The 15,692-nt window shown below is 42.1% G+C and overlaps 1 protein-coding gene across 2 annotated transcripts in view; it reads left to right on the forward strand.

The window, feature by feature from the left end:
* TMTC1 (transmembrane O-mannosyltransferase targeting cadherins 1) overlaps positions 1 to 15,692 on the forward strand; it is a 133,381-nt gene that overhangs the window by 70,053 nt on the left and 47,636 nt on the right. For both annotated transcript variants that reach the window (XM_014256835.2, XM_088055044.1), the window contains one exon: positions 3,129 to 3,250. In XM_014256835.2, coding sequence (XP_014112310.2) covers positions 3,129 to 3,250 — 122 coding nt within the window. The remainder of the gene's footprint in view (positions 1 to 3,128; positions 3,251 to 15,692) is intronic.

The following is a 15,692-nucleotide window of genomic DNA, read 5'->3' on the forward strand; positions in this document are numbered from 1 at the left end:
ATTGCTCTTGGGAGAAATAGTTTTCTGTAGTTCTTTGAAAAGTCTGTGAAAAGTCAGAAAGTTTTTTTTTTTAAAATCAGTTTTTGGTTTATTGTTTTTATTGGTGTTTTTTTTTGTTACAATATAATGAAGGCCTAATTGTAATGAGTTAGATGTGAATTTCAAAACTCCTCCCTCCCACCGCGCTATTTACTATAACAAATGTTTTGAATCAGCTTGTCCTTGGCAAGAGAAATCATTCTAAAGTTAATTCAAACACGTTTGTTGATTCCCCCCCACCAGAGACTACAGTCACAAAAAGAAAAGCTTTGTATTTCCAAAAGAAAGCACTGTCTTTAAGGGGAAAGGAATTGTCTCTCTGTGAAAAGAATGCAGTGATCTATAATTTCTAGTCCTAGCTATTTTATTTTAAGGAGAAAGAAGACAAACAAAATTGCCTATTACTCTTTAAAAGCTTTTACTACTGCTCTGGGCATCTGAAAGATGCTGATTCTGACACCTTTAGCTGAACCATCTCAAGTGGGATTGTAAGACCAAAGTAGCTAAACCAAATAAATGGTCCTAATATTTATTTTATTTCTTTGCCTGGAAAATGTAACAGGTCATGTATAGGTTCGTTTGTTTTATTTAGAAAATCATATGGAGGGAATTTTTTATGGTTTGTGTTGAGTGGGAGTTCCTGCTGCCCTCTGTTCCTGCAGCCCTACGACTGGCTCATGGGCAGGACCACACATAGCACAAATCCAGCTGAAGCCTGGCCTTCGAGGACCAGCTCTTCCCAAAAGCCTCTGCCTTAGTGGAATGCTTTAAGAAGGGCACTGCCAGGTATTTTTTATTTCAGAAATAAGGAGCACCATGGAGGGTTCTGCTGCTCCGTGAGGCTCATCTGTGTGTGCTGGGCTTCTCTCTCTGAGCCCTGCCCAAGGGACTGAGCTGGCAGCCCTCAATGGCATTAGCATGGAGTTGTGATTTGTTCTGGGGAGAAAAAGGGTATGCAGATCCACTTGATCCTTCAGCTGAGCTAATTCCCACATTTTCCTCTTTCCCATTTGAAGTACAAGTTTTATTTGTCTTTCTCTAGCATTGTTTCCTTTGCTTATCTGCAATGCTGCAGCCTTGAATAACGCTGTGTCCTTCCTAGAGATGTTTAACTAGAAGTTGTTTTCCCAAATATTGATTTAGAGATCAACAGCTGGAGAAATATTTGATGGCTGGCTTGGTTGAAAGCAGCTGTGTATCTTGGGGACTGAGAATGTTGTATCTGCCAGCAGTACACTCTCTTAGGCCAAACTTACCTTGCTGTGCCTCTGGGTCTTCAGTGTCATACCCCTGGGACAGAGTGCTGGCAGAAGATGGGCACCATAATTAGGTCAGACAAAGTGGGAAGGGAGAGTCAAATGGCAGGAGAAAAATGGAGTATATGTCCAGATCTGGGTGGGGAGGGAAGTTGAAACTGAGCTAGAACTGGTAATTTTAATTCAGAGTTGAGAAGAAATTTTTAGTCTTTTTTTTCTTTTTCCTATTCAGTTTTCTGTTGTAATTACCAGGCACCTTTGCTCATCATCTTTATGGACTGATGCCTCCTTCAGCTCTGAGAACAATTTACTTTTGATGCTGTTGTGACTGCATGTAGGCACTAGTAACTGTGAATCCAAGATACTGAAAAGGGGGATGATAGAAGTACCATAGATAACTGTGGTGCTATTTAAAACACATATTGGTAGAGAAGTCTGGAGACGTGAATTCTACTCCTCTCTCTGCCTCATGATTCCTCTTTGAGGCAGGAGAAATCCGTGCACTTCTTTGTGATCCTGTGGTTCAGCTCCTCTGAAGCGACATCAGAGCCTCCTGACTCGTACCCTTGCTTCTGGTACCTGTAGAAAAGACTTGTTGTCTTTCCCATAGAATAGGATGAATGTGTTTTAGTAGTAGGACTTCTGAATTTCAGCCACTGTCTAGACCAGTGGTAACTGCTGTTGCAGTCTGCAGCTGTGCAAAAGCTGCATCATTGATTGGGCTCCATTTCTCTACTCAGAAATCTTGTTCAACGTTTCTAAACGTAGCTCCCTCCGGCAAAGAGAAGTCAATTTGCTCTCCAAAATGGAGAAATTTCCCACAACAATTAGAAAGTGCTGCAACCATTAAGTGATTCTGGTTGCATCTGTTTCTAAGCATGACAAAGCTTCTTGTGGTGTCTGCAGACAGAAGCCAGGAGAGCACAGATGTCTGCCTGGGTGATTGAACAGGCCTAAAGCTTCACTTCTATCCTGGTGTTATTCTTTGAGAAGCAAGAGCTGATTTACCCTCTTGGGCTGGAGCTAAACCTGAAACTTAGCTTGCTCAGGAGACTTGGGTCTCTCCATGGCTGGATGAGTGGCCACTGCATCCCCAGATGCCTGTGTTGGCCCCATGGATCACAGTTGGTTTGAATTGCATGTGGTAATTTAATTTCTCCTCAAAGAGCGAGCATTAAAGTGAGTACAAGTGGAGGGCATTAACTGAGCTCAAGTGAAAAACATTAATTTTAGCATACACCATGTCTCAAATTTCTGTCTCTGTATGAGTGTGGAGGCCTTGTGTGCAAAAGTATCATTTCAAGTGTAGATATTTTCCCTGAAAGAGATAAAATGACTGCATTAATGTGTCACTTGGGGCTAGTTTTCTTTACACAAAATGTGACCGAGCAGCTTTTTCTCTGTTATAAACATTAAGGCTTGAGCACAGCAGCCTGTGTGTATGTGATGTGCATTTGTGTACTTACATACAGTCACACTGTCACAGACATGCTAATGTATACATTCACTCTACGCTTACATATTACTAGCATGAGTTCTATCTTAGCTGATAGCTGTGCCATGCATATGATAGAGCTGACCTTGGAAAAGATACCAAGGGTAATAACAGACAGAGTGGGTAGTGTTTGCACACCTTCTGGGCATATTAGATGCACCAGGAGTGCATAAAGACCAAAGATTAGGGTCTTGTAAAAATTTCTTTTAAATGCAAAATAACATACCAAATGTTAATCTAAGTTGCTTTTTTATGACCCTCAAAAGAAAGGGGAAAGTTAGAGGTGAATTAAGTTGGATTTTTTTAGTTGATACTTGTTTAATTTTGTATTATTGCAGAAACTGGAACACAAAGAAGTTTTGGTTGGCTTGTTGTTCCTGGTTTTCCCATTCATCCCAGCCAGCAACCTCTTCTTCAGGGTGGGATTTGTGGTGGCAGAGCGAGTCCTTTACATGCCGAGGTAACTATTGCAATTGAATTTTTTTTGCTAATGAGACCACCATCTCATTTTCTGAAAGCAGGCATGATTGCTTCTTCCCTTTTAACTACTTCAAACATTATACTGCGAGTCAGTATGTTCTCTGCCCAGGAGTTTTGGCGTTACAGCATGAGAGATTTTATAGTCAGCTGAGAGCAGATTGCTTGGCAGGAGCAAAGCTACTCAAAATCCTTGCTTTTCTGTTTAAACACAGGTTTTTTTTGGTGTGCTTGACACAGCTCAATACAGAGGTGAGGTGTTGTTTCTTGAGGATTGTCCTCCAAGACTCTTTTTCTTGGTAACATTATCAAATTAAATTCCTCAATGATTTTATCTTAAAGACTGTAGCTGGAAAGTTAGCCTGTCATGTTTTTATTGGGTTCTTGTTCAGCTTTCCCACTCCATTAGGTGGTCAGTAAATACACAGGAGATTTTTCTGTCTCAGAAGGCTCCCGGATTCATTTGTGGAATACGCACGTGGGCATATGCCTGTGAGCTGCTGATCGCACACACATCTCAGAGTGGAGATTTGCACTTGTTGAACAGGAGGGGGAAAATCCAGCCACGTCTCCATCCCCCAGCCAGTGCTCTGAAATTCCCCTCAGCTTCCAAGCCTCTAACAATTGTCACTTCAGCCGTCTGGGTGCTTCCGATTGCAGTTATGCACGGACAGCTTTGAGGTGTTACTTGGGACATCTCTACGGTACCCAGACCAGAGGCTGCGCTGGCAGTCAGAGGCCATTCATCCAAGATGCACCAGAACATTGCCCATTTGACAGAAACACAGGCTGGTAGAGGTTGGGGAGGACCTTAGGAGGTCGTCTGGTCCAAATCCCCTGGGCAAGCAGACCCAGTTGCCTGGGACCAGCTATAAAGAGCTTTTGAATGTGTCCAAAGATTCCACAACATCTCTGGGAAACTTTTGCCAGTACAGTTTGTTCCATGCATGAGCATGGGTGCATGCTGCAAGTTAGGGATCCCAATTCTACCCTTGGGTGCAGGGGCCCAGCCTCTGTTATATCTAATGGGAACTGCCATTGTGGAGCTGATGGCAAAACAGAAGTCCTCAGCTTCACCCTGGGTTCCTTTGTGACAACTGAAAGAGAAATTTTATTCCACAAAACATTTAAATTATTTTCCTCAGAAATTGTGCATTCAAACATCCTAAGACAAAATGCTTACAGATAGTCTTTTGAAAATCTCTAAATATTCTGATTGTCATTGGTGTAAGCACTGTCACAAAAATGCTGCTCATTGGTGTAAACCTCAGGCTGTGGAGGAGCTATTGCATGTGTTACAAGGCTTTTATGCAGTTAGGCTGTATCCCTGTGCCTGTGTACACAGACATGCTTTTTAGGTCAAATTCTGCTGACTTTATTCACATCACTAGCCCTGTCTTTGTTTTCTGAGGGTACATCTGAAAGTATAGCGAGTGAAAGTTGTCTCTCAGAGTTATTTTGCAAATGATACCCTCAACTAATGGATCTGGGATCATTTCAAATTAACTTGGAAATCAGATTGCTTTAAATTCATGTAACAGAAAATGAGGAAACACATGAAAGAGCAAAGCTATTAAGGAAACAGTCAGCTGAACACAGGGCTGTGTTGAATGGTTGCATTTCTGAATCTCAAAAGAACAACTGCGGAAAATACTTCAGCTGTCAGCAGTTCCTCGTCCTCCTCCAGATGAGACTGCTGATATAATGAGAGGAGGGGCACTGAAGAAGAAAAAAGGGTATGTTTGCACAGAGAAAATTAATCAGCGTTAACATGTGTGCATATAGTTTGTATAATGCTTTCCATCTCCCTGAGGGCTTTGCAAATATATGACCTACAAAGTAGGTGGTTGATAGTTGTTTTTGTTTTTGTTTTTTTTTTTTTTAATTCAGTGAGAAGGGCTGAGGTAGAAGGATTAAATGGTTACTCTGGAGTAAGTCTGTGTCAGAGTCCCTGGATCTCATACGTGGCTCAGATCACTCCTGTCCTGCTTTGTAAGCTTTGGTTTTTGCTCTTAACCCAGACTGGCAGGTAGCTGGCATGAAAAGGGAAGGCAAACCCTGTCAGTGCATGGCAAAGGTGGAGACTTTCTTGCCAAATGATCTGGAGAGAGCTGAGCATCTCTTGCATCCTCCAGATCCGAAATTTCAGGGGTGGTGAGGGGGACTTCTAACATTCATGGCTATGGCAGCACAAAAATAATGTGTTTTTGTTTTGTTCTGCTTTTTCCCTTGGGAGGATGGCAGTTTAGTAACGATGGCTTTAGGAAGTGCTTGTGTTCTTTATTTAGAACAGCTTGTAGCAGTTTTCTCAAGTTACATCTTGAAAAGGGGGTTTCCTATCCTTCAGGGTTTGGTCTCAGTTAGCAAGTCTGAGGTTGCTGTGCAGTTTTATTTAGACAAAAGTTCTCAAAGAGATGGAGAGGACTTGGTGATCTATGCTTTTGGGCTTGTGCTGGAAGGCACATCCTATCTCTGTTTCAAGCAATAGCCTTTTATTGATATTTATGGATGTGACACTTGCATATTTATGGATGGGACAGTGGTGTATGTGTGTCACAGCCTCAAGTCCTAATTCAGGATTGCTCAGTAGGTACCTGGGGAAAATGTCAAGCATTTTCTTTTCAATAAAGATTAAGTAAGGACCCAAGGATTTATGCAAAAGATATTATAAATAGAAAGAAGAAAGAAGTAAGCCTTTTGCTGTGTCTAATTATGTGGCTGGGCCTTGCCTTTTGGGGATTGATGAGTATTTGGAACAATTTCTCTTCTGTCTGCAGCCCTGCCTCGGGGAGAAACATACAAACTATGTCAAAATGGTTGAATGTTTTCTTTAATTGTGGTCAGCCAAACAGAAATATTTGAAGAAAATATTTCTTGTATTTATTTTTCATTTGAAGGTTACAAGCACTAACTTGTTTAAATTAGGAATTTTTATTAATAGTATTATCTTGAAAAATGTCATTGGAAAACAACTAATTGTCTTTTAACTTTTTGATTTTACTTGTTTGTTTTGGTTTTTTGTATGTAAGATGGAAAAACTTGTTTTCAGGAGGGCAAAGGGTGTGAAATACCTAGGGAGTGATGAACAGGATACAGTTCTCTAGGCCAGTTTTCCAAAGTGGCATCACTTAAAAAGCTGAATCAGTGAAAGACTTAAATCACAGATTTTTCCCTCTTCAAAATGTTGATGCAGATGCTGCTCAGAACCCCACAGACAGTGTAATTGTTTGAAAATGCATGATGACTGAGTGCAGGTAGTTATTCTGAGTCGTGAGCAATTTGTACTCACGCAGGAGCAGCAGCTCTTCCTCGGTGCAGCCCTTTACTGTGCAGAAGCAGGAGCAGCAGTGCAGACTCTGGGGCTATCCAGGAGCTGCCTGCTCTCCTGACATTCCCACAGAGCTGGGGCTGCCCTCACCTCATCAGATCAGACCTCTCCTACCAGAGCAATTTCTGTGTTTTCCTCGTCTTTCACTGCTACCCTGATAGCTGTGGCTCCTGGCTGAGCTCTTGTGTCGTAGCTGGACAACTTAAGCTGTTTCCACAGCCTCATATGAACCAACAAATCAACCAAAACATCGCTCCACGGGTTATTTCCAATTTGCTGAAAGCAATAGGCAATCCAGTGCTACCTGCCCCATTTTTATGGCCACTCATTCCTGGTGGATATTGCAGTGAGTGGGTTGCAGGGTGCACAGTTACTCTTTCCCAGTACAGGCAATTACAGGTTGCTGTCGGGTTTTTTTGCCAGCTTCTCACTATATCAAGGGTTGATGTTGCAGCCCTAATTGACAATACTAGCAGATGAGATCACTGCTGATACAGGGTGGCATTTGCTTCACCATCTATCTTAAAAGCTGCAAAAAAGCCAGAATACAGGAAAAAGCACACTTGTATTTTTCAAGAAATTAACGCATTGTGGTAAATGGTTTTCCTCATGCTGTAGCAAAGCAGGGACCCATATGAATTTTTGCCTTTGTATAGAGCACATTTTTAATGCTTTGTGCTAATGCATTTTTTCCAACTAGTGTAATCCCAAACATTATTAATTTATGTAATTGGAGGGGGAAAGAAAGGAACCTGGTACGTGGTAGAATTATCTGTAACTTTTATGAACCTGATAATTTCTGAGCAGAAGTGCTCAGAGCTTGCAAGGCAGCCACTTGGGGATGGGACCTACCAGTGCTTCTCTTCTGGGAGCGTGTTATGTACTCCACATTATCTTTATTTTCCTAAAGACCAGTGGTGCAATAGGATTACAGTTTCCTATGCCACTCCTTTCTTTATTGTCATTTGAAGCTACAAGTTCACCAGGAGCTGAATTTCTGTTTGCCTTTCCAAATTCTTTCAGTATTAGATCAGATCCTGTAAAGGATGATCTGATTTACAGAAGAAGCTTCTCTTTTCATTTGGAGTCAAACACTGACCCAGTGAAGTCAGCAGTGAAAGTCTCATTGGCTCCATGGGGCCAGTTTATCTTCTCCATGATCTCAATTCAATGACACAATTAAGCATTTTGCCAGTTTTCAAGTTACATCCACAAGTCATTTGGGATTTGTATATGGAATCCAAATTACACCTGTTCCATTTACTTGAAACAGACGTGATTTTGTTGCGCGCTCTGTTGCAGAGCAACAGTTCTTGTGGGAGCCATGGGGCAGCCAAAGTTCAAAAGAAGTGAACTGGATTATATTCCCTGTGATTCAGGTGCAGACCTGAGGGCACTGGGAGTGAAATGGGAGACCATTATGTGATGGCAATAGGCCAGACTGGAGCCCCAGCTGAGTCCCTCTTTCCTGTGAGGGATTGCTGTCCCTGCTGCAGGGTGTTGATTCGAGCAGCGCTCTGCAAAGTGGCTCGTGGCTGGAGGCAAGGTGGTTGGGACTTCAGCTGAAGGCAAATGACCCCAGTTCTGCTTCCCCATCTGTGAAAAAGGGATAATAACTCCACTCTGCCCTTCAAAAGGGGGCAGAGAGAGTGTTCTCATTAATAAATGAGAACTCCTGGTAGGCAGGCTAAATTCCAGGAGAAGCTACCTTGCAAATGCATGTCCAAACTTAAGCTCCTACCTTTGGAGGCTTGCCCTGTCCCTATGAAACACTTCAAGGAGAAATGGAAGCAGCCAACCTCTGTTAATGCAGGCAAGAAATGCTGAGATGCCAGTGCCATATATTTTGGCAAAAGGCAATAAAGTTGTAGAAATAAAAACGGAAATGATTCTGCAAAGCTGAAAAAGATTGAGCTCATGGCATGTTTGATCTAGTCTGCTGTTTTGCGTTATTTTGACTAAATTTAAAACATGCTTTTGAGAAATGTGTTGTGTTTTGGGCATGTACAGGAAAAAGCTAAATTTTTGTGGAGTTGTGGGCGTTAATGGCCATAGTGGAAAGATTTCTGGTTTTGTTGTGATAGATTAACCTAGAGGAAAACCTTCAAATGCATTTATTCTGCTCTTGAAAATAATGGAGATAGGTAAAGATACTGGTTTTAAAAACAATAAATTAATGTCATCTTGTGGAAGTAATCTACTTGGTCATGTTGATTAAAAGTGGAATTTTTATTTACAAGGTAATACATTGGCCTTAAGATGATGCCTTGTGAAATGTAATAGATAATATTCTTACATGGAGTTTTTTGAGAGTTGTGATGGAACTGAATGGGAAATGGTTTCCTATTATAGACTTCCAGAAGTTATGACAGTATTTAAATCAATACTGTACATACAGACTCATCTCCACTGAAGTATGTAAGATCTAGGGAAATTTCAGTGGAATCCCCATGGAATGATGTCAGATTTCTCATTCTAAACTGTTTTATTTCCGTAATTCATATAGTAATTAGAAACCTGAAAAGTTTCTGTATTACCTGTAAATATTTCAGGTAGAAATCTTGGGCTCAAGACTCTAATGAAGGGGGTTTGTTTGTCATGTGACTTTTTTGAAGGAAGGGGAAATGTGTCCAAATGTTGAATAGCTATTCAAGGGTTATTGAAATCATTAATTTCTAGTCCATATTTTCTCTTTAATAAGGAAAAGTTCCAGCATTTTCTCTAATTGCATCACGTTCCGCCTAGAGGATCACACTGTTAGTGGAGGTAAATCATTTTGATTACTTAGCTGATCATGTCTAAGTATCTTTAATATAGGCCTGCAGAGCTTTTAATTTAGAGCCAGTGACAAAGTCTTAGCACTAACTCATAAGGTACCTTTCCAAGTTAGATATATTCTTCCAGTGTTTATAATTTGCTATGTCTTTGTATTATGACCTGCAGACTTTATTCCAGGAAAACCCTGCTTAATTCCAGTGAAAATCTGATATTTTATTCAGCAGGCTCAGTATAAGTATGTTGCTGGTTCTTGGTTGTAGGGATTGTTTTTTTTTTCCAGTGGGATTTTTTTGTATGTTAAATATTACAGCTTGATGATCTTGCTGAAGTCTTTCAAAATCTCTAGTGACCAAGAAAAAATATATCAATTCCATGTCATCCTTACTGAGAGACAGGCAGTTTAAACAATGTTTTTCCCATTGTCTCCAAAACTCAGTAGCAGTGAATGCTGCTGGCTTACTCTGTGGGACAGAGACACACCCCACATTCTCCTTGCCTTTGGACATTTAGTCCAAAACATGACTTTAAACAGGTTTTCCCCTTCTAGTACCATCTGCCTGAGAAAGTTTTGATACTTTGATACTCACATCTTCCTGTGAAAAATACCATGTTTTAATTAACTCAAAACTTTTTGCCCAGGTGTGCTGACTGTAGTGAAACTTTAGACAAAAAGATTAGAAACTAAAGACTTCTCCAAGCCAAGATGAAGCTTACAGTCAAGAGGAGATGGACAACAGAAAGGATGGTTGGGGGGAGCAGCCCAGAATTGCCCCTTTAGAAGGGGACACTCATCTGAGAGTTGGGACATGAAGGTTTATCTGCCACACCCCAGCATCTTTTTGGGATAATTAGTGCTGATTTAAACCCTGCTGGAGCACTCGGTGGTGGCAGTTTGATCTAGACCTGATCTAGGCCCATGCTGACACTTCTGTTATGTTATCTAGCCTGTAACTTGCTGAGTTTAGGCTCTCCTTGTACCAGGTGCAAGGCAAAGTCTCAATCCAGCAGTAAACTTGGCAGTGCAAGGTAAACTTCTCTGAATTTCTGGAAGACCTGGGCCAGTGGAGCGTGGTTATTCCAGATCAGCACATGGGTTTTCATGGCTGGGGAATTTTGAGGACTCAAAACCCTGCATGTGCACCCCCAGGTCTGGGCCTGACGTGGCACCGTGGTTTGAATCCAGGTGATCCAGTTGGCAGAAAGTGTCACAGCTTTTGAGTTTCTGGCCAGATAATGGGGTTTTTTTGATCATGGGCTTGATGATCTTGAAGGCCTTTTCCAACCTTAATGTTTCTACGATTTTATGACCCAAGTGCAACCTAGCGTGCACATACGAATACACTCTATTTCCAGATGGAAACATTCTTTTTCAAAGGCCAGATTTAATTCTGGCCCAAGCAGCTCCAGCCTTGAAAAACGTGACATTTTTCATAAAAGGCATCTTTGCTACTCTGCCAGCCCTGCTCAGCACCAGAGCTGCGTCCCTGAGAGTGCTTTTTGGGGCAGAAAGAACCACCCTGGCTATGCTTATTTTTGCCAGCGCTCCTTTCCACATCTGACTGCTGTGGTGAGGCAGGAGCAGCCCACAGGGCATGCCAAGCGTGCTTTTTGCAATCAATTACTCTCCATTAGAGAAGTGTGAGCAGAGCCGATGAGTTTAACAGGGATGAGCTGTCTTTTCCCCTGCAGCAGCAGCCCTGCCTGCAAGCTGCATTTCAGCTGGCTTTGCCTCTTCCTCTCAGTGCCTCTCCTCTGCTCAGGCTGCAGAGCTGCAGTAGCTAGACTAGGAGCATGTAAAGTGTGTTGTGCCAGGCAATAGATGTGTGGTACTGAGGCTTAGAAGCTTGTGGGGAACTATAAAACAGAGAATCCGAATGTTTGTGTTCAGCATTTGGACCTGGCAGCAAGATTCTGAAGGGCTGTGCTTGCTGCTCTCTGAAGGGCAGCAGCAGAGCATGCATTTGGTCGTGAGCACAAGGGTTAAACTTGCTTCAGAGCAGCTTGGAAGCGAGGGTTGATTTTTATGGAGGGAAAGGGAGTCATCTTAAATAAGTGCTGGAAATCAAGAAGGAGTTTTGCAGCCCAGAAAGAGCCTCCCGGGTGAAATGTTGAAGCCAAGTGCATTTTCTGCTCTCAGTATACTTTTGATATAATCCCTTTTGTTGCATTAGCAGCCCCCGAGTACGGCAGTGTTTCTTCCATGTTTCCACAGGCTGCTTATAGACAACTCTTTCCCAAACGGATATGTATGCATGGATGCATCTGGATTCTTATCTAGGCTGAGCTATGAAATCTGGAGTAACTGCTTTGATGAAATCAGTGGATTTACTCCAAGTTTACAGTCATGTAGCTGAGATTAAATCAGTTTTTAAAAAACCCCAACTAGTTCACAAGGTTTGACATCTACAAAATTACCATTAAAAAGTGTGAGGAAAGCAACTTTTCTGCACAGTTTCTCCCACCCTTTTCAAACTCCTTTTGCAATCCTACCTGAGCGAGTTAGAAAAGGCTGGAACAGCAGCTGCTGCTGTCCAGGCTGGTTCTCTCAGAATTTCAGCTCTCAGCCTGCTCTGACCGTGCACTGTGCAAAGTCACAACTTGAAAGATGCAGTAGAAGGCATTACTAGAACATGCCTCGCTCTTCAGGAGTTTTACACAGCAGCAGGTCTCCAAGCAATTTCTGAGGGAGGTAAAATGGTTTCTGATGCAGGCAGTTTGCTACAGCAGAGCATCCTGGTAATCCTGGGCTGTGGCACATGCAGATTTGATTAGCTGCTACCACCACAAGAGCCAAACACAGTGAAATGGTTCCTGACTTTTTAGTAAAAAGGGAGAAACCTCATCTGTGGAGAGCAGAGCTGTGTGCAAGTGTTGTCAGTAACAGCCTCGCCTTGGGAAAGGAGCCGTAGTGGCCAAAGGAAAGGTTGAATTTGCAATCTAATTACCCAAGATGTGTTTGCAAATATTAAGTATATGCTGTTTTGGCTCTAGGGCAATACATATAGAGCACCATTGGAAATAAGGTCTATATGCCACCACATTCCCATCTGCTTGTGCCTCCTATCACTTGGCTTCCTTAGAGGAGGAACAATATTGACAAAACACAGAAATTATAGAAAAAGATGTGTCATTTCCCAGCTCCCTGTGTGCAATCTGCCAGAATCACATGGCAGTAGCACAGAGGGTTTCCCTGGCGGGCTGCCTGGCCCTCGGCCCTCCCTGCAGTTCAGGACATACCTAAGGTACCACTTCAATACTGCAGGAGTCTGAAGCCATGGGGAATCATGAAACCATTGGCTTGTTGGTCCATTTGCTCAGCTTTTCTGCTGCATCCTGGAATTTCTGAAGTTACAGGTTTTCCTGTAATGCATGCTCCTTGTGAGCCCACATGAAGTCTACTACCATGTTAACTTGGTGAGCTGTTTCTCAGGACCCCAGGGACCAAGCTGTCTTGGACTTTTCACTGCTGTAGCAGGCTGTTGCTTGTCCTACAAAAGCCAAAAAAGACCCCCAACCCCTCTCCCCCCCCAAAAAAAACCACCAAAAACCAAACTTAGCAGTTCTACAATAATCCAGTGGAAAACGGACTTAGAAAAGTGGTTTGTAAATTTTGCTTGTTTCCCATTGTTTTGGTTTTGCTACAGAGTATTTCAGAAAAGTACTTGTATGGCAATGCTGAGAGAAAAGCCCTTCATGAGAAATGGAGGAAATAAATGCTAGAGTTAACTAAGAAACCAAATAACCCCCAAAACTGAAACCCTTCAGCCTCAAGTAGAAGTTAGCTACTGAGATGTCTGGAATGTAGTACTTAAGGATAAGTTTTCCAAGTGGCAAACAATTCTTTGACGAAAGGTCCTTTTGAGACATTTTCTTTTTTTCTTTTTTTTTTTTTTTTCCTGTGTGTGTGAGTAAAACCTGATTTCCTGGCAAGCCAGTGGTAAGGTTTGATACAGAGTCAGGTCCCCCATCACTCTGAGAAGAAAAGCAAATCTATTTGAAATGTTCTCTGTGTTTGTAGGCAGTGGCGGTGTCACAGCAGAATTAACTACATTGGAAGCATTACCTGGAAAGTTGCCTTCATCATCCGAGTGCAGCCTCACCTGTGCAGGCTCTTTCCACCAGGGTACTGCTGCTTGGGCTGATGCTGACTGGATAAAAGTCAGAGCAGCTTCAAAGGGCTCCTCTGAAGCCTGGTGAGGTTGGGATCAAGGGAAATAGGATGAACTTGCATCTGGGAATGAACTGTGGTGGAGTGTGGGGGTTCTCCAGGTCCAGTGACTGCCAGGGCAGGTTGCTGCTGCAGCAGCTCCATCTTTGCAAATTTGATGCTTCACTAGCTCAAAATGGCATGGTCTCTGTGATAAAGTTAATTTCTGTATTGGGACTGTTTGGTCTAGTGTGAAACAAGTGATGTAAGGTGTGACAGATCATGTGGTTTTGGAACTAAGAAACAATAGTAATATAATTATGGCTTTTTGACAGATTTTCTTTAATACATTGGTACGGATACTCTGTTTTGTTTAGAGCAGATCACAGGATCTGGAGGAGGTGTAATGTGATGCTGACTGTGCCTCAGACTGAGTACTGCTCCTAAGGCAGAAATTCCCAACAGCTGGGACAGGATTTGACATAAATACCAAGACACTGACGTTTGCATTTTTTGTTTTCTGGATGCATTCATGATTCTGTAGAAAGGGTCTGTTCTTGAATATGTGAAGGTATAGGGAAATTGCTTTGAAAATGGCCTTGTGCTAAAGTAATTAAATAATATTTATTTCAGATAATTAATTCCAGGGGAAGGATAAAATTGAGGAAAGGCAAAATAACTGAGTGAAAACCATCTGCAGGCTTTTGAGGCATTTCTTGTTGGAAAGGGAGGGATTATTACTGAGATTAGCTTTTCAGAGGTTTTAAAGTAGGGTTCAATAATTGTAAAGGCTGGATTGTTTGGCACAAGCATCTCTATAATTCCAAATGTTTGCTTGCAGTTAATGTAAGTGCAATAAATATATATGTGCAAAAGAGTTAATGAACAAACAGCACAAATACAAGAAATGTGTTACAGCGAAGTGCAAGCATAATTGAGTGACATAAATATATAGGTAACCATTTCTGAAAACTGGGAGAACTCAAAAACAACTGTGAAAGAGTTCTGAATGATCAGAAAATCTGATGTTATCTCTGGATTTTCCCCCTATACTTCTCTCAGTGTTCTATAAGGCTGTGTTCTATAAGTACTGTGCCAGAGACAATGCAGTGGTGCTAATCAGCACGTACAACAAAGGCAGGTTTTCTCCTCAGTGAAAGGAAGAATTCTTGTCCTTATCCATCCCTGGGAATCCTAAGCTATAGCAATGTGTCCAGCTCTCTAAGAGGGCAGAGAAACCATGCCAAGAAGCACACACAGAGCTCCTCAAATACGGAACATTTTCCTTTTTCTGATTTTCACATTGACTGTCACCATATTGTGTGCTTGCCTGCAAGGTCACCTCTGACAGGGGAATTTTGTTCTTAGTTTTTCTTGCAGCATTCTCACCTGGAAGTTGCTCGAGCGTCTCTGTACAGATTAGGAAAGCCTGTAAATCTCTGGCCAGACTGTGGGCAGGTGCAATGATCTCTCTACCTCCAGCCTGCCTGCTTTTAAGTGTGGATTCATCTGGGGTTCAAGGTGTGCCAGTGTTTGGGAAGTGCATTTGTCCCTGTTTATTGATTGTCCTCAAGTGTTATTCAAGAGCCTTCTGCTCCCTTTTTTCATCAGGGAGAGCTGCCTGGACTAAGATAGATTTTAAGTCTAACACTAAATCAGGTGCTAAGTAACCTGAAGAGTTCTAGATAAGCTAATGAAATTTGTTGAGCAATAGAAATTTAAATTCCTTGAAAAAAATTACAAGTAGAATTAGCAATTATGAAGTACAGCAACCAAAAGCATTGGATTTCTAATTCAGAAGGGACATCATTGGAGGAATTAACATAAACCTCAAATTAAGGTAAATAATTACTGAATTGATTTAAATTTATTCAGGAGTGAGACTTCAGTCCAAATTTGGCTTGTGAAAATGCCACAGTGGTTATTCATGGAGAGCCATGCAAGTGCTGGGGGCTGGAAATGACTGTGTGCCAGTTCATGGAAGGGCAGCAAGGAAGATCTGCCAGCACATCTCAGCTCCTCTGGGCTGGACACTAGAAGGGACAGGCTGGCCTTGATGTACAAGTGCCAGACCCAGACAGGCACTTCTGCCTTTTGGTGGTCTCTGCCACCTGCTCCTGCAGCAGCACTGACTACAGCACTCGCTCTCCTGCCTCAGCTTCACAATTTGTA

This window comes from Pseudopodoces humilis, chromosome 5 (genome assembly GCF_049639895.1).
Source record: "Pseudopodoces humilis isolate 2021_Gansu_Grassland_sample_001 chromosome 5, ASM4963989v1, whole genome shotgun sequence".
Taxonomy (NCBI): Eukaryota; Metazoa; Chordata; class Aves; order Passeriformes; family Paridae; genus Pseudopodoces; species Pseudopodoces humilis.